Source organism: Amia ocellicauda, chromosome 12 (genome assembly GCF_036373705.1).
Source record: "Amia ocellicauda isolate fAmiCal2 chromosome 12, fAmiCal2.hap1, whole genome shotgun sequence".
In the NCBI taxonomy this organism is placed as follows: Eukaryota; Metazoa; Chordata; class Actinopteri; order Amiiformes; family Amiidae; genus Amia; species Amia ocellicauda.
The window spans coordinates 9421902-9443468 of NC_089861.1; the positions used below are offsets into that span (position 1 = coordinate 9421902).

The 21567-nt window shown below is 37.7% G+C and overlaps 1 protein-coding gene across 1 annotated transcript in view; it reads left to right on the forward strand.

The window, feature by feature from the left end:
- Positions 1-19356, forward strand: part of sgcz (sarcoglycan zeta) — an 84073-nt gene extending 64717 nt beyond the window's left edge. The window contains exons 4-7 of the mRNA XM_066718284.1: positions 1990-2112; positions 6121-6193; positions 14208-14331; positions 18660-19356. Of these exons, the coding sequence (XP_066574381.1) occupies positions 1990-2112; positions 6121-6193; positions 14208-14331; positions 18660-18851 (512 nt within the window). The 3' untranslated portion in view covers positions 18852-19356. The remainder of the gene's footprint in view (positions 1-1989; positions 2113-6120; positions 6194-14207; positions 14332-18659) is intronic.
- Positions 19357-21567: the final 2211 nt, after the last annotated feature.

A 21567-nucleotide genomic window follows, 5' to 3' on the forward strand; every position in this document is an offset into this window, starting at 1 on the left:
GTAAAGATCTGAGGTCTCTGCACACGGGTGGCAGCTAAAACAGAGAAGCATGGACAACAGGAAAAATAAACGGCAGCGGCAGTTTATTTAAAACTGAATAACACCATAACAATTGCACACACACAAGAAGAAGAGCCTACGAAGGAGACTGGTAGAACCCTACCAGAATCTACAAGCATACACACACACATACACAGTGTAGACCCGGAGCCAGGGGCTAGGGTACAGTGTTGTTGGGTGGCAAGGCCGCTGCAATGCTAAAAATGGAGCCTGGTATGTAGTCCTACTGGAGCCCCAGTAGCCACGTCTTGCTTCTGTGAACGGAAAGGCGAATCGGCGGAAACCCAAGGTTACTCACCGATTCTGGTCGGAGGTACAGGAGGTGTGGTGAGTGAAATTCAGAGCCCTGAATTTCACCTACTTACCTATCCGTCTTCAACAGATGGTCGTGGAAACCCAGGAAGGGGCAGTCGCCAGCTTCCAGTCCAGGGACTCGGGACCATGAACTACGGTAAGGCTAGCTTACGCAATATAATAATAATTAAGAAAAACAATAGTAATAATAAGAATAGGCGTATATATATATATATATATATATATATATATATATATTAATAATACGTACATATATATTGAACATTTTGAAAGACTTTCAAACAACACAGCAGTAAGGCTCTCAGTGTTTCGTTGAAAGGGCAAAGAGGGTGTTTCTCCTGTGTGCAGTGTACTTGGGCTGAAATGGGGGCGGGCCAAGTGACTGACTGCACACAGGGGCCTATCGGAGGCTTTGAAATAAGGCTTATTCAAGTGTTTTCAAGGTGAAAGGTCATTTCCCAACACCCTCTGGGGAACTGTTTTGAAACTGAAAGATACAGACCTGACATTTGTTCTAGTATATTATACAGAATCCTGTTGTATAGGCTTTGATACTTCAGTGTAGGGTCAGCTTATATGTCACTCCTTTTTTTTCTTACTTTGCAGCATCAGTGAATAGCATTTAGAAAGTACTTACAGTCCTCATTCTGGTGATGTCTGTAGAAAGGTTATCAACTATCCTACAAAATACAACACCGCTTGCTTTCTGTTGTAGAATACCGAAAACAAGATCAGTCCAACTGAAAATCTTGCGTATTAAAGCAACATTAACATGAAATCAAAACTGTTTAGTGTATTAATTAAGTCACTTGATGTTTTGATGGTGTCATCTTCACAATCTGGTGAGTCGATAATAGTTTCAAGGGCATATATATATGAATAAAAGGTCATAAGATGGCAACTCCTCATGTGTTACATTTTTCTCTTCTCAAATTACTGTGTTTTCATGTAAGTATTTTCTAATCTATGGGGAGAAATAATTTACAATGAATGAAACTGTCATGTGGCTTTCTAGAAAGTGCTGGTGTTAACGTTTTTAATAGTACAGATTGTGAAGCTGTTTGTGGCTGAAGTAGGAAGAAATAATACAATTCAATTATACATGATCTTTATGTCATGTAATGATGTAATTATGCATTTGTTAACATGTACTTAATGTGAATGAGTGTGGAGGGCGGAGAATGTGCACTTGTGTTTTCCCTGTCATTCAAGGGGGGCAGCTCATGAGCTTGGGGGATGGGCTGCCCCCCACTATAATGGTAGGGGAAACACTGCAATTAATATAAAATATAAAGCATACATCCTGGTTCAAAGAAGTAACAAGTGCGGACATGATACGGTGAAGTCCTCGGTATGAGCTAAAGGAATGGGGCGTAGGAGAAATCACAGTAAACAAAATAAAAAAGATGTTTCATTCCCGTAACCAGCTCTCTGAAACGCTGACTCACTGGGTGGGTGCTAAAACATAGTTGCTAAATTAAATAGGTTTTGATATCCTTTACTATGTGAAAAATTCTGCAATTGTAATTGTTTACAAACATTGCTAAATAATGACTGATAAATAAGTTACAACAAGTGCACTATTGAATGCAAGGAATATTGTTTCATTTACAGGGCCAGAGTCTGTAGAAGCACAATGCCAACGATTTGAAGTGAAGACCAACGATGGTGGGAAGGTGCTATTTTCTGCAGATGAAGAAGAAATCAGCATTGGTGCAGAAAAACTAAGGGTAACAGGTAGGATGTTGCCATGTTAAAATAGAACAATATAAATATTATGTGGATGTTTCACGCTTGATATGGATTGCTGTGGAAAGAGATTAAATAGGCAGAGGAACATTTATTCACTAATTAAATATACAAATCTGACTTGGTATCCCAGATATAACTACCAAAGTGTATTCAGCTTCTTCAAAAACCCAGATAATACTGTCGTTTAAATCAATAGCTGCCTTTGCAGTTCCTAATTCTCTTCATAAAGAGCACTCTATTGGCCTTTAATACCAGTCACATTAACTCTGTAATGACTCTGTACTCTACATAATTACTTTTTGTGATCCATATGTCTGGATAAATTGTATTTTTCTATACACAAGATAATGGAGCTAAAGCCAAACCTGAGTTCTGGAAGATTATTTTATCATAAATAATAGCATTAAAGGACTTAGAGAAAAGGACTTAAAAACAATATAGACCTGCAATTCCCAAACACCAGTCAACAGAAAAACAAATCCACTAGAGAATACTAATTACCTTGATTATAAAATATTCTGTAATGTCATCCAAATACTCCAATTCAATAATTTGGCTCAAATGGATTTCCCACTTCACCTTAATTGATCTTGTCTGCTTTTGTGCCTTTTGCTTATTATTAACCTTTAGGACTGTGAAGATTTCGGTATTCTTTAAAATATTAAATTTTGCATTCAGATGGTCTACAGAAGCTGCATTCTTTTTAAAAAGATTTGTATTCACTTATTTTTGCTGAAACAAAAAGATAAAATAAGACACTGAAACAATGAGAAAAAATAGATAATATACTAACACAAGGAGAAAACATACATACTTTTTCTACCTTGCAATAAATACTGATTTGGGGGACTCCTGAACTACAAATATCTGAATTTTAAACAATGTATACATAATTCATAATCTCACTGATTTATTTTAATTGGAATTAATGTATTAACTAAATTAACAAACATCATGTCAAGGAAATCGTGTTCCTGAAGTTTCTGAAATTGTAACTAGCACATTCACCAAAATGATTGGTTTATACAGTGAGGGAAAAAAGTATTTGATCCCCTGCTGATTTTGTACATTTTCCCACTGACAAAGAAATGATCAGTCTATAATTTTAATGGTAGGTGTATTTTAACAGTGAGAGACAGAATAACAGCAAAAAAATCCAGAAAAACACATTTCAAAAAAGTTATACATTGATTTGCATGTTAATGAGGGAAATAAGTATTTGATCCCCTATCAATCAGCAAGATTTCTGGCTCCCAGGTGTCTTTTATACAGGAAACGAGCTGAGATTAGGAGCACTCTCTTAAAGGGAGTGCTCCTAATCTCAGCTCATTACCTGTATAAAAGACACCTGTCCACAGAAGCAATCAATCAATCAGATTCCAAACTCTCCACCATGGCCAAGACCAAAGAGCTGTCCAAGGTTGTCAGGGACAAGATTGTAGACCTACACAAGGCTGGAATGGGCTACAAGACCATCGCCAAGCAGCTTGGTGAGAAGGTGACAACAATTGGTGCGATTATTCGCAAATGGAAGAAACACAAAATAACTGTCAGTCTCCCTCGGTCTGGGGCTCCATGCAAAATCTCACCTCGTGGAGTTTCAATGATCATGAGAATGGTGAGGAATCAGCCCAGAACTACACAGGAGGATCTTGTTAATGATCTCAAGGCAGCTGGGACCATAGTCACCAAGAAAACAATTGGTAACACACTATGCCGTGAAGGACTGAAATCCTGCAGCGCCCGCAAGGCCCCCCTGTTCATGAAAGCACATGTACAGGCCCGTCTGAAGTTTGCCAACATCTGAATGATTCAGAGGAGAACTGGGTGACAGTGTTGTGGTCAGATGTGACCAAAATCGAGCTCTTTGGCATCAACTCAACTCGCCATGTTTGGAGGAGGAGGAATGCTGCCTATGACCCCAAGAACACCATCCCCACCGTCAAAAATGGAGGTGGAAACATTATGCTTTGGGGGTGTTTTTCTGCTAAGGGGACAGGACAGCTGCACCGCATCAAAGGGACGATGGACGGGGCCATGTACCGTCAAATCTTGGGTGAGAACCTCCTTCCCTCAGCCAGGGCATTGAAAATGGGTCGTGGATGGTATTCCAGCATGACAATGACCCAAAACACACAGCCAAGGCAACAAAGGAGTGGCTCAAGAAGAAGCACATTAAGGTCCTGGAGTGGCCTAGCCAGTCTCCAGACCTTAATCCAATAGAAAATCTGTGGAGGGAGCTGAAGGTTCGAGTTGCCAAACGTGAGCCTCGAAACCTTAATGACTTGGAGAGGATCTGCAAAGAGGAGTGGGACAAAATCCCTCCTGAGATGTGTGCAAACCTGGTGGCCAACTACAAGAAACGTCTGACCTCTGTGATCGCCAACAAGGGTTTTGCCACCAAGTACCAAGTCGAAGGGGTCAAATACTTATTTCCCTCATTAACATGCATATCAATGTATAACTTTTTTTAAATGCATTTTTCTGGATTTTGTTGTTGTTATTCTGTCTCTCACTGTTAAAATACACCTACCATTAAAATTATAGACTGATCATTTATTTGTCAGTGGGCAAACATACAAAATCAGCAGGGGATCAAATACTTTTTTCCCCCACTGTATGTACTAATGTGCTAGTAGGAATGTAAAAGTAAAGTACCTGCAATTTTTCTGTGCAATTCCATAATTCTTGTAACTTTAAAATGTAAAATAATTACTTTCATCACAATCATGGCCATTCAGGATAACAGATAAAAAAAAAAATATTGGCAAGCATTTCCTGCAAAGTGATTGGCTGTATAAAAATTTATTGACAGGTACTCCAATGACCAATGCCAATGTTTTGAGTCCTGTGTAAGCGCAGCTTGCCTGGAGTGGGTTTCATAATAATGCTGCAATGACTGTTACAACTATAATCAGCAGCATATGTGTGGTCCTAAATCCTGTACATTAGTTTATCTTGTTATCAGTGGATTTAAAAATGCTTTGGTCGTGGGGATGGGAGAAAATATAGGAGGGCTGAAGCCCCACTAAATAGGGTCTAACTACAACCCTGAATGCAATCATGTTATGTGTGGGTTTGATCTGGTAATTTCAGAAATTAGTAATTATTTCATCATTTTACTCATAACTTGGCAGGTTACTTTTTTTAATGGAGGGGTGGTGAGGTGAAATTCAGGTTTGTTTTCGGTTGCTGAATATGACCATTTCTGTGATCATACTACATTATTTTGATTATATGAATTCATTCCACTCATGCTAATGATCTGAACTGCTTCAGATCTGTATGCAAATAAACATTTTATTTTACGCAATATAAGAGTTGTTAGGCCAGCGTGATGGAAATCTAAGTTGATTTCATAAAGTTTCACACCACATTTTCTGTGCAGTTATTGAGGTAATATTTTTAAAACTATAAATTGCTATACTTAGTTATGTGACAAAGTAAATTTAAATGTGAATTGTGTTCCTTTAAAACAATAGCTGGTATTGCTTTAATTGCAGTGAAGATGCTTTTTAATGATGAACTGAAAGTGAAGTTGTGTTCAGAAAGTTGATTCTTATTCAAGCATGCCTGGGAGAGTTTAATTGGTGAAATCCTTAAAAAGTATTTTAAGGCTTTTTTTTTTAAGAACTTAATTGGTTTACAGTTTCCATAACATATCAGAGTTGCATAGAAACAAAATGAAGCTATATTAGTAGTACGTTTCTATTGTAATGGCAAAAACTGAATATGGTCTTCATTCCGCCTGGCAGTTAATCTTAAGAAATGAGTACATCAGCAAGGAGTTAAAGAATGTGGTTGTACAGATGAAACCTCTGAAGGATGGAAAGCTTGATCAACAGAATGTCAGCTATGAAACTTCAGAGAGAGATAGTGAAATAAATGAAGAGAGAGAAGGCCTCTCATTTAACATTTTAAGAATGTGGTTAATTTTAATTGTTATGCAATTGACTTGTTCTTAAACAGACATATTTCTCACTTGCTTTTCAGGTACCGAAGGAGCAGTTTTTGGACACTCCATTGAAACACCTCATATCCGTGCAGAACCTTTTCAGGATCTAAAGTAAGACTTTAGTGAAATTATTACTCTGTGAAGTAAGTGTATCAGCTAAATGCTGCAACATAGCATTATATATACATACATAACTACATACATGCAGTCACCAAAATGATTCTCTCATTTTGTTTTCAATATATTTGATAAGAGTTATGTATGTTTCCTGTTTACAGACCCCTATATATACATTCACTTCCAAAAGTATTGTCACCTTGATAAAGATGAGCAAAAAATGCTGTATAAAATAAATTACACAAGTTATTTAGTAATTGTCCAACATGTGAAATATATAATGGGATCTACTAAAATTAAAAAAAATTCAAATTATACATTTATTTCCATAATTATTAAATGTCACAATTATTGGCACCCTTGTTTTCAGTACTTTGTTCACCCAGGAAATAAGGCACTGAGACTTTTTCTATATTTTGATAAATTAGGAGAACACAGTGGAACTGATCTTAGAGTGTTCATCAACACAGAATCATTTCAGATCCTTGATATCCTTCAGTCTGCACTTATGGACTGCCCTCTTAATTTCAAACCACAGGTTTTCAAGGGATTCAGGCCCAGATGGCCATTGCAAAATGTTGATTTTGTGGTCAATTAACAATTTCTTTGTGAATTTTGTTGTGTGCTTGGGGTAATTTCTTGCTGGAAGATCCATTTGCAGCTAAGTTTCAGCCTCCTAGCAGAGGTAACCAGGTTTTTGGCTTAAATGCTGCATTGGAGGCTGTATTGGAACAAGATCATTCATTCATACAATCCCAGATCAGTAATCATGTGCGGAATCCACTCTAACATATCTGTAATCTTCCATCCTTATTGCCAGGAATTGAGCTCTAGAAAAATACATAATCAGTATTAACATGGAAGACTAAAATAGCCGGCAGATAGACCTTGCACATAGACAGTGACTTTACTTTAGTTTTAAACTGTCTGCAAGACCTGAAGAATCACGGCCATGGGGCAAGTCTCTGCATCATGACCTTCAGCCAGACACCAGGACTGAAACAGCTGCCAGGTGTAGGTGTATTGATATCTGGTGTCCTTAAAGGGCTTGTCAGAAACTTAGTCAGGTAAAGGGATTATGACCATATCTTCAAATGTTCGCTCTTTTAAAATGTTTTACCTCTCAAAATTTCTGTTTAATATTCAATATATTTAATGTGTGTAATTTTGTGTTTCAACTAAGTATTTATTTACCTGTGAATGGAAAGTACTAGCCATTACTTTTTTTATCATATCAAATTATCACATTTAGTATCAAGAATGAGTCATTTTAAAAAGCATAGAGATTACATTATTAATGCACTCCCAACCATGCACTCAGAACTGAAGAGAAGAAACACAGATACTTTATATGAACTTAGGGATCAAAGTGCTTTATTGACCAGAATCTGTTTACAGAGCTGCTCTCATCTTTGTGACAATTAATCCTACTCTTGAGAAAAAACCTTTTGGTTGTTTGAGGCTTTAAAGCTTTCTACCGAGTTTTAGCAAGTGTGGTAAAATTGATCGCTATTTTCTTTTGCTAAACCATTGGATTCATGGATGTTGGTACAGGCTTCACTAAAAGTAACTGTTCCAATTCTTTATCAATGTACAATTGGAGCAATCTTTAAAAAATCCCACGTAAAGAAATGGCATATCTAGCATGTATTCCTTCCTTTATGCATTTAATAGTGCTGCCTTCTTTGTTAGCTGCTTGTCGTAAAACTGCTTGGTTGGGGAAAACACTGACTGCATGGCTTCCAAAACTGGCCAGAATTACCTCATTTACTAGAATACTAGAAACGTCAGGGCCATGTACCTTAGATGTTTAAAATACCAGATGATTGCTGGGTTTTCACTAGATCTACTTGGAAATTGGTAATGCGGGTTCAGCTTTGATAGCCTCCTGAAAGCTTTTGCCTTCCACAGCACAAAGTGGCTGCACGTCTTGTGTGCACAGGGAAGCAAGCTTTTCTGTATTTTTTTTACACAAAGAAGAAGGCTAGACCATGAGAGTTGAATGTTGCTTCCTGTCAGGATTGTATTTTTGTGTATGAATCCCACCATGTTTTAATTTTAGTTTTTTTCCTGTGCTTTCTCCATTGTAAATGAGCTGCACTGTTTTACAGAACAATGTATCATTTTGCCAACACTACTCTCTTCAAAGTATTACCACACTGCAGAACAAACACAGTTATGATTCATTTTCACATTTTCTAAATATATTGTGAAGTATTAGCGTACTGAAAGACAGGGACTCTTCACACAGTGTGTACTTTCAACAATACCAGCCAACTGCTGAGGACTGTGGTTTAAATCGGAACTGGATTTAAACTGTTTTTCTGCACAACAAGGTATTTTAGCATGCAACCACAAGCAATCACCTAGCCATGTGACGTTCCTCCTAAAGTTACATAACATAAAGCAATGAAACACTAGCATAACGATGTTATAGGGATTTATTTAGCAGAAGAACCTCCCTCAATTATGTAGCAATATATGTTCCAGCTCTCTCGTTGCGTATTGAGTATTCAACATTAATATGTAAAGGGAAGACTAGACTAAGCATGCACTTCTAGTCCTAAATCGCTGTACACAGTGCTAGATGGAAGGTGAAATCCCCTGACATCTTACAAGATGTATATATTTAAACTATTTTTAATGTACATGTGTAGAAAACACTTAAAATATACATTAAATGCTTGCGGAAACTAACTGAATTTCTTAACTGAATGGAGTACTTGTTATATTGCAACAGTGTACTGGGAATTGTATTTTGGTACTGAAGATCAATGGGAGTAAAATACTACATTGAATGGCTGAGGATTATAAAATAAAAACTTTGTGAAACATGTTTGTGGAACATGTACAAATGATGGGTACTTATATACTTATATTCCATAGTTGACTGTGTAATATTTCTAAAATGTTTATAAGTATTTAACCCAACTGTAATGTAATGATTAAACCTCTAATTGTGGTATCCCTAACCATTAGACATTTGTATGATCTGTCTCAAAATAATGACTGTGGAAACAATTTTCACCATCAGAAATCTTTTCAGTTTGTTAAACAGTAATTCACCCTAGAGAAAATTGAAGGTTTCAGCTGAATGAAGTGAGTTATGATTGGAGGTGTGTACAGTTTGGACAGGCACTCCATTGATTTCTATTGAAGACTAACGAAGAATGCCATAAACCAGTTTCATATTTAGCATACATCTGAAAATCATTACATTTATTCTCCAGAACCTGATGAAACTCCATATCTATCTTCAAGCTGTCACAACAGAGAGAATACAAATGAATGAATGTCATCTGCAACCTGGAACCAACCATGTCAGGTGAATCTGCCTACCCACACTGCAAAACAAAGTTTAATTTAACAAGCATGTCATTTTAAGGAGAGAGTACATTAAATACATTAATTAGCAGCTGAGCTACAGTGAGGGAAAAAAGTATTTGATCCCCTGCTAATTTTGTACGTTTGCCCACTGACAAAGAAATGATCAGCCTATAATTTTAATGGTAGGTGTATTTTAACAGTGAGAGACAGAATAACAACAAAAAAATCCAGAAAAACGCATTTCAAAAAAGTTATACATTGATTTGCATGTTAATGAGGGAAATAAGTATTTGACCCCTTCGACTTAGTACTTGGTGGCAAAACCCTTGTTGGCAATCACAGAGGTCAGACGTTTCTTGTAGTTGGCCACCAGGTTTGCACACATCTCAGGAGGGATTTTGTCCCACTCCTCTTTGCAGATCCTCTCCAAGTCATTAAGGTTTCGAGACTGACGTTCCCCCCGTCCATCGTCCCTTTGATGCGGTGCAGTTGTCCTGTCCCCTTAGCAGAAAAACACCTCCAAAGCATAATGTTTCCACCTCCATGTTTGACGGTGGGGATGGTGTTCTTGGGGTCATTCCTCCTCCTCCAAACATGGCGAGTTGAGTTGATGCCAAAGAGCTCGATTTTGGTCTCATCTGACCACAACACTTTCACCTAGTTCTCCTCTGAATCATTCAGATGTTCATTTGCAAACTTCAGACGGGCCTGTACATATGCTTTCTTGAGCAGGGGGACCTTGCGGGCGCTGCAGGATTTCAATCCTTCACAGCGTAGTGTGTTACCAATTGTTTTCTTGGTGACTATGGTCCCAGCTGCCTTGAGATCATTAACAAGATCCTCCCATGTAGTTCTGGGCTGATTCCTCACCGTTCTCATGATTATTGAAACTCCACGAGGTGAGATGTTGCATGGAGCCCCAGACCGAGGGAGACTGACAGTTATGTTGTGTTTCTTCCATTTGCGAATAATCGCACCAACTGTTGTCACCTTCTCACTAAGCTGCTTGGCGATGGTCTTGTAGCCCATTCCAGCCTTGTGTAGGTCTACAATCTTGTCCCTGACAACCTTGGACAGCTCTTTGGTCTTGGCCATGGTGGAGAGTTTGGAATCTGATTGATTGATTGCTTCTGTGGACAGGTGTCTTTTATACAGGTAACGAGCTGAGATTAGGAGCACTCCCTTTAAGAGAGTGCTCCTATTCTCAGCTCGTTACCTGTATAAAAGACACCTGGGAGCCAGAAATCTTGCTGATTGATAGGGGATCAAATACTTATTTCCCTCATTAACATGCAAATCAATTTATAACTTTTTTGAAATGCGTTTTTCGGGATTTGTTTGTTGTTATTCTGTCTCTCACTGTTAAAATACACCTACCATTAAAATTATAGACTGATCATTTCTTTGTCAGTGGGCAGACGTACAAAATCAGCAGGGGATCAAATATTTTTTCCCTCACTGTAGAGAGTACATGAAAAAAATTGCATAAGTATTCCATACATTTGCAATAGGACTGGCTAATGAGGAAAAATTGCAAAACAATACATTTGACTGGCTACTATCGCTCAAACCGTATGTGATATTTTTATTGTATCACTTCTTGGTCGGTTGCTACTAACCATAAGTGTTGTGTGATGTTAAATGTCAAGAAAAATAGGTATTTTGAGATACAGACCAGAAACCAGCAACTATACCACAACTCTTACCTTCCGCAGTACAACCATTTACTGAAAATGCAGTAGGTGGTAGCACCATGGATATATATGAGAACTTGTATGGGTAGATTGCCATGAATTTAAAGAAGTGTACTAACAGGATACTTGCTTATTATAGAGTTTGCTAGTATGCTAGTTAAATACCCCAGCTCTGTACTAATTATTTTCTCAATTGCAATGTAACCACTGCTGCCCTCTAGAGGACACCAAAACATAGGACTGAGTTAGTCTAACTCTTTCTATGGTCTAATAACAGAAACTAACAACCACCTGATCAATCAACATCTGTGAGCTGTCCTTTTGAGTAGATATGACAATGAAGAACCACCATGTGGGGTCAGAGAACTGTGCAATCACCACGGACAATGGAAGTGTGAAAAGAGATAGCACACTGACTTTGTGTAGATATTCAGGAGAGCAAAGGTGTGACAGAACGGGCTGTCACTAACAAAACATACGCAACTTCATCACGTGCATTACCTTGACTATAGAAACTAGCAGAAATTAATCAATGCAGGCCTCGTATTAATGCCATGCAGGATAAGATGACGGATGTTGAAAACAGAAACTGTCGCTGTAATGTTAGGCTGGTGGGTCTACCTGAATGGGCCGAAGGTGACGATCCCATCCACTTTCTTCAGCAGACAATTCCACAGTGGTCTCCAGCCTTGATGCCCACCAATGGTTACTGTTTTCTTGAGTGAAGTAGAGAACAACGCATTTATACTGGTTCCCCCTGAGATTCCAACAGGTCCTGCACGACTCAAAGGTCAACTCTGTTTTTTGTGCAGGGGCAAAAGCTGTCTTTTTATGTTAATTAAGAGGAGGAGGGCATTTAGTGAAGTCGGGGTGAAGCTTCGTTCCTATGGAGTGGATAAGGTCTTAGTTTAGCCTGCTGTCTTGAAAGTCAACTGTGGTGGGGATCGTCTGTCTTTTACTCCAGATGAAGCTGATTCTTTTTCACTCTTTTAGCATACTACAGTACTCATGAACCCCACTACTTATAGGACCCTGCATTTTGCCTCTCTTAATTGGGGGAAGCTACAAAGGCGATGCGTTAGCTTTGCTTGGGCTAACTTGTGCCATAACTTCAGTGTATGGAACTGAATATGTTTTCCTGATACTGTGACTTTCCATACCCAGTCAGATTTGCATACTCTTTTGTTTTTTATATTTTCTATTGTAACTGCAAACATCTTGTTTTGTTTTTGTACGTGAGGTGGTACAGCTTATGGCAAGCCCCCTCATGATATTTTGGTTCACTTTGACTATTGTATTGTGGATGGGGAGTGAGGGTATGTGGGGGGCAGGGTGGAGCGGAGGGAGGTTGCAGGATTTGAATGAGAGGTTGAGTATTGTTCACAGTGGTGACAATTGGGGGGGTGGGCATGAGAGGACCTTGATTGCAACACAGCTGCTCTGGGGTTTTTCTTGCTTTGTTTTTGATCTTGTTTCTCTGCTTCTGATCTTTGATGTTATCTCTGATACCTATGACTAATATAAATTTGTTATCCTGGAATGTGTGAGGGCTTAATTCCCCAAACGGGTAGTTGTTCTCTTGAATAGAAAGAAAATAGATGGAGCCGTGATACATGAGTCACACCTCAAACAACAGGACACTCACAAATATTTGTAAATATGTAGATGCTTCCTCCTTTCCAGACAATAAAACAAGGTTTATCATTTTTCTCTGTAGTCTTCAGATCAATATTTTGGGCACTGGGGGGAGATGGTGAGTGGAGGGTAACTGAAAACCAGCATCTCAGGTAAAAATGCCTTTGTCCCAGTTTATGTACTGATGTCTGACTAGTTTAGTTATTGGCACTGATATGAATGCATTGATGAGCTTTCTTATTGACAGATAATATATCCAACACGGAAGAATACAGAATGCTGCATCAGCTGCCCTGCAAAAATGTATTTCTTGTCTCCACGAGTGTTCAACCCTTCAGTTAAGGAATTCACTTTTTCCAATTCAATATAAGTTCTTTTCTATGATTGATTTCAATTTGAGGTTGAAATCTTTTTTCTGAGGTGCATGGTGTAGATATACTCCCGGTGTCATTATCTGATCACAGTGCTATATACCTGGTGTTGGTGCTTGATGGGGTTCTGAATTGGGTCGCACGATGGTTTTAATCGTGATCCATTGAGCGACCCGCGTATCTTATGTTCGCGTGTATCAGGTTTGTCTGGAGAGGGAAACAGCCACATATAAAATTCTACACATTACAACGAGAAATCCTTAGGAGGTTTGTCTTTACCAAATTTTAAATATGATTTGTGGTCATTCATGCTCCAGTCGATTACTGTTTCATGGTGACAGCTAGAAGAAAATGTAGTCTATCCACATAGGCTGAAAGACTTGGTGTGTTCTGGCAATCCCCTCAAGCAGTGCAAACTACATTTTGGTCCTGTAATCTCTTATTTAATTACTGGTTAGCAGTTAGTGGAAAAGCACACTAAATGTCCAACAAAATAACATATTCACTTAAATATGTTTCCCCATAGTCCTCTACAATTTTCCAGATTCCATTAGTTATATACCCACTTTGCAGAATAATATAATCTTGCTATGTCATGTAATCTTGCAGATGGTTTACTTGTGGCTTCCAGTTAAGTATTCTTTGTCTTGTCCATCCCATTCTGAGTATATATTACTCAGTGTTTTTTGTTGTTGTTGTAGTTATTATATAATCATTCAACTTCCAGGTTTTGCATTCTTTATTCAATAAAGATGGCATACATTAGTAAAAGGCACCATGTTAATTATAGTTATAGTCTTAGTCATAATGAGTCTCATGTTCCAGAGTTTATTTAGAGAAAGTAGCATTAATGCCTATTGCAATTAAAAATAACATGATACATTAGGTCTGCTGTTTATATGCAATCAAAGGCATTAACACAGGGAGGAATTGTCAATAATTTAAGAGCGTGAGATTTATTCATTGCTACTTATTTTGCAGGCTTGAATCACCAACACGGACACTTACAATGGAAGCTCCAAAGGGGGTTGAAATCAGTGCAGATGCAGGGGACTTCAAGGCTACCTGTCGAAAACAGATGCAGCTTGTCTCTACAGAGGGAGAGGTGAGCTGTTTTATTGAAGTTTAATTAGAGCATCGATCAGAATCTTCTTACATCTTTATAACATGGAGATGATGTGTGTAAGTATTCATGTCCATGAGGTTTGGATATGAACCACACTAAACAATTCCATTTGTCTGATCATTTTTATCTCAGAAAATCTGTCATCTAATAAAATGTATTGTATTTGATTGTAATGTGAAATGCAGCAAGTTAGAAACAAATATTTATAAACTGACCGTTCAGCAAAATATCAACCCTGATTCTTCATAAAGGGTGTAAACCTCTACAATTTCAATAGCTTTTATACTATATATAGTTTAAGTGTGAAATTACAATTAATTGTTGAAAATTATTATGCAATCACTAAATGTATATTTGTAAACATGTATCAGCATAGATGCAGCTGTACAGGAAAGTATATTTAGATTAATCCTAATGGAACAGTGTGATGCATATCTCACATACATTTAATAGGCTTGAAGAAAATATGTTATCCCAAATTACGAGGCCTCTGTAAGTGACATATATGTCATGCTGTGTTCCTTAGGGTTAATAAATATTGTTAATTAAACTATACATATGTATCAATCAGTACATTTACATTTTTCACAAAAAAAGGTTTTTGGATTTGGATTTGGATTTCAGTCATGTGGACCCGAAAAATTACACATTGTTCCTCATGCATTTCTTACCCTTGACCAAATCTCAGACCACTTTGCCTACCTTTTAAGATAAGTTGTGAGCCCTTTCTTTATATTTCTTCTCCTTGCCATCCAGTTGTGGGTGAAAGTGAGTAGTTCTTGCCTTCTCTTTTTCCCAAAGCTGTAATTTTCTGTAAAGTTACATCAGTTTGTTTATTTTTTGTTTGTAAATGGTAAAGCTGGGTTTACTTGCCTTTGAAATGATCACTCATATTATTATATATGAATTGTAGGTGTGTATTTGCTTTTCCAATTCTTATTGCGCTTGTTCATAATTCTGTCACCTACAGTGGTTTTTCCGCAAAAAAAACGTACAGATGTTTATTTCCTGTGTATGCATAGTTAAATGAAAACAAAAAATGGAACGGTTTTATTTCTCTATATCAGTATATTTCTTCTGTCTGTACACAACAACAAAAAGTAACTGTAATCTGAATATATACCTGGTGGTATGTTTTTTTATTTAATTCAAGCTACCCCTTATTTACTTATCCTTTAAATACTTTATAACCACTTGTTCTACTACAGAGTGGATAACTTACAGAGACACTTGTAGGATAACAAATTAATTACAGTTGATAATAACAGGTAGACATAAATACAATACCCTATTCATCACCAAGGATCCTAGTTTTCTGTGATAAAAATAAAATAAAATAAATCACTATTAAAATGTAATGTTAAAATGAAATATTCCTAACCAGAATACACACAAACACAATATACTGAGTTAAACAAAAGGTTTGTATTCAAACATTAACCATTTTGATCAAGGTTGGAGTGCCCTGAGAACTATCAGCCTAATTATTAAAAACAAAACAAAACAAAAAGCTACGTCATTATAATATTTCAGAAAAACAGCAGACAGTATTCAATATTTTCCTGTGGAAAAAAAAAGCACCAGGTTTTATGAACAAACAGAAACAGAAGTGAAAATGACATTTATGCAGTGAGGGAAAAAAGTATTTGATCCCCTGCTGATTTTGTATGTTTGCCCACTGACAAAGAAATGATCAGTCTATAATTTTAATGGTAGGTGTATTTTAACAGTGAGAGACAGAAAAACGACAACAAAATCCAGAAAAATGCATTTCAAAAAAGTTATACATTGATTTGCATGTTAATGAGGGAAATAAGTATTTGACCCCTTCGACTTAGTACTTGGTGGCAAAACCCTTGTTGGCAATCACAGAGGTCAGACGTTTCTTGTAGTTGACCACCAGGTTTGCACACATCTCAGGAGGGATTTTGTCCCACTCCTCTTTGCAGATCCTCTCCAAGTCATTAAGGTTTCGAGGCTGATGTTTGGCAACTCGAACCTTCAGCTCCCTCCACAGATTTTCTATGGGATTAAGGTCTGGAGACTGGCTAGGCCACTCCAGGACCTTAATGTGCTTCTTCTTGAGCCACTTTGTTGCGTTGGCTGTGTGTTTTGGGTCATTGTCATGCTGGAATACCCATCCACGACCCATTTTCAATGCCCTGGATGAGGGAAGGAGGTTCTCACCCAAGATTTGACGGTACATGGCCTCGTCCATCGTCCCTTTGATGCGGTGCAGTTGTCCTATCCCCTTAGCAGAAAAACACCCCCAAAGCATAATGTTTCCACCTCCATGTTTGACAGTGGGGATGGTGTTCTTGGGGTCATTCCTCCTCCTCCAAACACGGCGAGTTGAGTTGATGCCAAAGAGCTCGATTTTGGTCACATCTGACCACAACACTTTCACCCAGTTCTCCTCTGAATTATTCAGATGTTAATTGGCAAACTTCAGACGGGCCTGTACATGTGCTTTCTTGAACAGGGGGGCCTTGCGGGCGCTGCAGGATTTCAGTCCTTCACGGCGTAGTGTGTTACCAATTGTTTTCTTGGTGACTATGGTCCCAGCTGCCTTGAGATCATTAACAAGATCCTCCTGTGTAGTTCTGGGCTGATTCCTCACCGTTCTCATGATCATTGAAACTCCACGAGGTGAGATTTTGCATGGAGCCCCAGACCGAGGGAGACTGACAGTTATTTTGTGTTTCTTCCATTTGCGAATAATCGCACCAACTGTTGTCACCTTCTCACCAAGCTGCTTGGCGATGGTCTTGTAGCCCATTCTAGCCTTGTGTAGGTCTACAGTCTTGTCCCTGACAACCTTGGACAGCTCTTTGGTCTTGGCCATGGTGGAGAGTTTGGTATTTGATTGATTGATTGCTTCTGTGGACAGGTGTCTTTTATACAGGTAATGAGCTGAGATTAGGAGCACTCCCTTTAAGAGAGTGCTCCTAATCTCAGCTCGTTTCCTGTATAAAAGACACCTGGGAGCCAGAAATCTTGCTGATTGATAGGGGATCAAATACTTATTTCCCTCATTAACATGCAAATCAATTTATAACTTTTTTGAAATGTGTTTTACTGTTTTTTTTGCTGTTATTCTGTCTCTCACTGTTAAAATACACCTACCATTACAATTATAGACTGATCATTTCTTTGTCAGTGGGCAAACATACAAAATCAGCAGGGGATCTAATACTTTTTTCCCTCACTGTAGTTTATCCTTACTTTAATCGTCATCATTGTCAACATTTTGGCTGCTATTGAAGTAGAGCTGCAGAATTCCAGACACATTTTTGTTCAGATGTTGACTTTGGACAAAGAGAAGAACCCCAAATGTATTTGATTATTAAAGTTTATTTAGGCACTTATCACAAGAGCACAATGTTGTCTTTATTAGTTATCTAAACATTCAAAATACATTTGTCAGCATAGTTTATATATTGAAAAAAAAAACACTAACAGGCAAATAGATTTCTAGAAACCTTCCTCATTCCATAGCTTGAGTAGAAGACACAGTATTTGGAGTCAGTGATGCTGTGTCGCCTTAAAATTGACCAAAGCCGGCTGCATAAAGACATTGTCACACAGCTAGATTTAGCTACTGAGCCAGCATATTGACAGTGCCCCCCCCCCCACCTCCTGTCCCCCACCAGTTCTGAAACAAAACCAATGCCCCTGTCAGATATGGCCCACTTTTTACACATTAATTACATGTCAATAAATCCATAATTACACTGTTCTTATGAGTAACTAAGATTTAGTTACTAAGTACCTACTATGTTAATACACTGTAACTAGGGAGACCTATTGTAAAGTGTTACCAAAAAAAGCAAACACTATCAGGCTTTGAGGAATATGCATTGTTAGAGAATACAACCATACAAGTGTAAACCCCAAAGTAACGGATGAGTATTATAGAACATAGAAATAGATCATTAATCTACTGTTAATATGCGAATTCAAAGCATTACATTATGTGATGTATTACTGTTGTTTTCCATTTGACTTTGTTGTTTTTTTCCATTCCAAGTCATGTTAATTTTCATTTTAACATAAGCAGTTATGCAAACTATATGGTCTCAGATAACATAATCACCATGTGCATAATTTGAAAGCTTATTTTTTATCTGATTAAGTAACTGTCAGTGCCATTTTAATTTTGTTTCCTTGTTTCAAATGTATTTTAAATTGTTTTGTTCTTTTTAAATTTTGAATTTTTATTTACATCTGTGAAGACACTCTTCAGGATAATATGCCTACAAATTAAAAGTAAAATCATTTAAATTTATTATGTGTTTTTTTCACAGATATTTTTAAATGCAAACACAATCCGATTGGGGAATCTTCCACTTGGCACCTCTACAACTTCACTTGGCTCTGCAGTCCCAAAACAGACTGTCTATGAGCTGTGTGTCTGCCCAAATGGAAAACTGTACCTTTCTCCAGCTGGGACGGGGTCCACCTGTCATTCCACAAGCAATGTGTGTCTCTGGAGCTGAAAGCGGACAAGACTCTTACACCAGAAAAGCCTTTGGTACAGTACTTTCCTCTCAGTTGTGCTTGTTTTCCCCCTAATTGAAAATCAGGAATTGCAAAAGGCTTCCAAAGCCATTACTTCCAGACCATACAAGAGTAACATGTTGCCTTTTTAAGTTATTTTTGTAATAAATGTGAAGTGTAGTAGTTACAGACAAGAAGAACCAAGACACAGTGCACTTGTGGAGCCTGGGATTGAGTATATTTTCTAAAAACTGAAGTGAATACACAGGTGCCTTTGCTATTGTCAGTAAAGCACATCGTTTAGACTCTTAGCAAGATCTTCAGCACTTTGTCTCCTGCATTCGGAACTTTTGCCCCTGGATGATGTCAAAAAGACTTCTAACACAGTATGTACTTCTTTACTGTTTTACTTAAAGCACAAATTATACTATGTAAATAAAAATCCACAAAAATAATAAAATAATACAGGTTTTAAATTATTCTGTACCCTAGAATGCTCAGATGTACTTTATATTTAGTTACCACAGTCATGATTTTTTTTTATTGCGTTTGTTTTGGGGTTTCATAATATTTTGAAAATAAAAGTTTTTCTAGGATTCATATGAAATTGGGATACTGGTTCAAAATGAGATTACAACAAGGTGTAGTATCTGTCTATTTCAGCTGCATTCGAGGGCTATTCAGACCTTCATTAACTGAACAAGTTTGCATGATATAAAGTCTAAATAGAAATAACAAATATTTTAAATCCAATTGAAAAATTAACAAACCAAAGATGGTTATATACACAATGAGGTACCTGTTTATTGCTGTGGGAACAAGGTCCTGAAATTCAAGCAACTACTGTTTTACAGGTAACCTATGTTACAGCAATTTTTCTGACATTGTACCATGCTACCTGATTTTATTTTCTTGCATTTCACAGAAAACTACTGCCAGCATTAGCATCCCATTTACATGCAGGGTGTGTAGTGTTATAGTAGCAAATGTCACTTGTTGTACCCTAAAAATGAATTGACCATGCATAAAACACAGGCGGGGGGACAAAATCAGAATGTCTTTAGATAATTGGCATCATATTTTATTGGCTTATTGGCATCATAAATACTAACTACAAAAAAAATCTGTTTACCCAATAAAGATAAACCATTTTAAAGTATGCTAACATTTGAAATCACTGTTGTAATTAATTATATTGGTTTAAAATATATATATGGTAACAGATTTACCAGTACAATAGGATTAATAAATAATTCCTTAAAAAAGATCAAGACTTGCAGTTCTCCTTTGATAACCATTCATGCTTCTTTAGACATCCCTTACTGCTTGGTTACTTGTCATGTTCCGGTTAGGAAAAAGATAATTGTTTTGATATTTGTGTAGGGATTTTTTTTTTCTTAACTCAATGCAATAAATAGTGTTGCATCCATGCACTGGATTCAATTTAAGTGTTAGCACTGTGAATTGTTCACATTAGCTATATGAAATAAAATATAATAAAACATAACAAAAAAAGAGATTTGCAATAAAGAATCAAGCCGCTCGTGGTTCCTGTTATGCTCAACAATACAATGGGAATAGTCACATTTTAGCTGTATTCAAATAAAATAAATTATGTGAGGAACAAACCACTAATTTGGCTCCTTTCTGAAGACAACTTCAAAGCTGTTTAGTCAAAAAGTATGCAAATAATACAGTAAAGGAAACCTGTATGTATGTATGTGTATATATACACTCACCTAAAGGATTATTAGGAACACCATACTAATACTGTGTTTGACCCCCTTTCGCCTTCAGAACTGCCTTAATTCTACGTGGCATTGATTCAACAAGGTGCTGAAAGCATTCTTTAGAAATGTTGGCCCATATTGATAGGATAGCATCTTGCAGTTGATGGAGATTTGTGGGATGCACATCCAGGGCACGAAGCTCCCGTTCCACCACATCCCAAAGATGCTCTATTGGGTTGAGATCTGGTGACTGTGGGGGCCAGTTTAGTACAGTGAACTCATTGTCATGTTCAAGAAACCAATTTGAAATGATTCGACCTTTGTGACATGGTGCATTATCCTGCTGGAAGTTGCCATCAGAGGATGGGTACATCGTGGTCATAAAGGGATGGGCATGGTCAGAAACAATGCTCAGGTAGGCCGTGGCATTTAAACGATGCCCAATTGGCACTAAGGGGCCTAAAGTGTGCCAAAGAAAACATCCCCCACACCATTACACCACCACCACCAGCCTGCACAGTGGTAACAAGGCATGATGGATCCATGTTCTCATTCTGTTTACGCCAAATTCTGACTCTACCATCTGAATGTCTCAACAGAAATCGAGACTCATCAGACCAGGCAACATTTTTCCAGTCTTCAACTGTCCAATTTTGGTGAGCTTGTGCAAATTGTAGCCTCTTTTTCCTATTTGTAGTGGAGATGAGTGGTACCCGGTGGGGTCTTCTGCTGTTGTAGCCCATCCGCCTCAAGGTTGTACGTGTTGTGGCTTCACAAATGCTTTGCTGCATACCTCGGTTGTAACGAGTGGTTATTTCAGTCAAAGTTGCTCTTCTATCAGCTTGAATCACTCGGCCCATTCTCCTCTGACCTCTAGCATCAACAAGGCATTTTCGCCCACAGGACTGCCGCATACTGGATGTTTTTCCCTTTTCACACCATTCTTTGTAAACCCTAGAAATGGTTGTGCATGAAAATCCCAGTA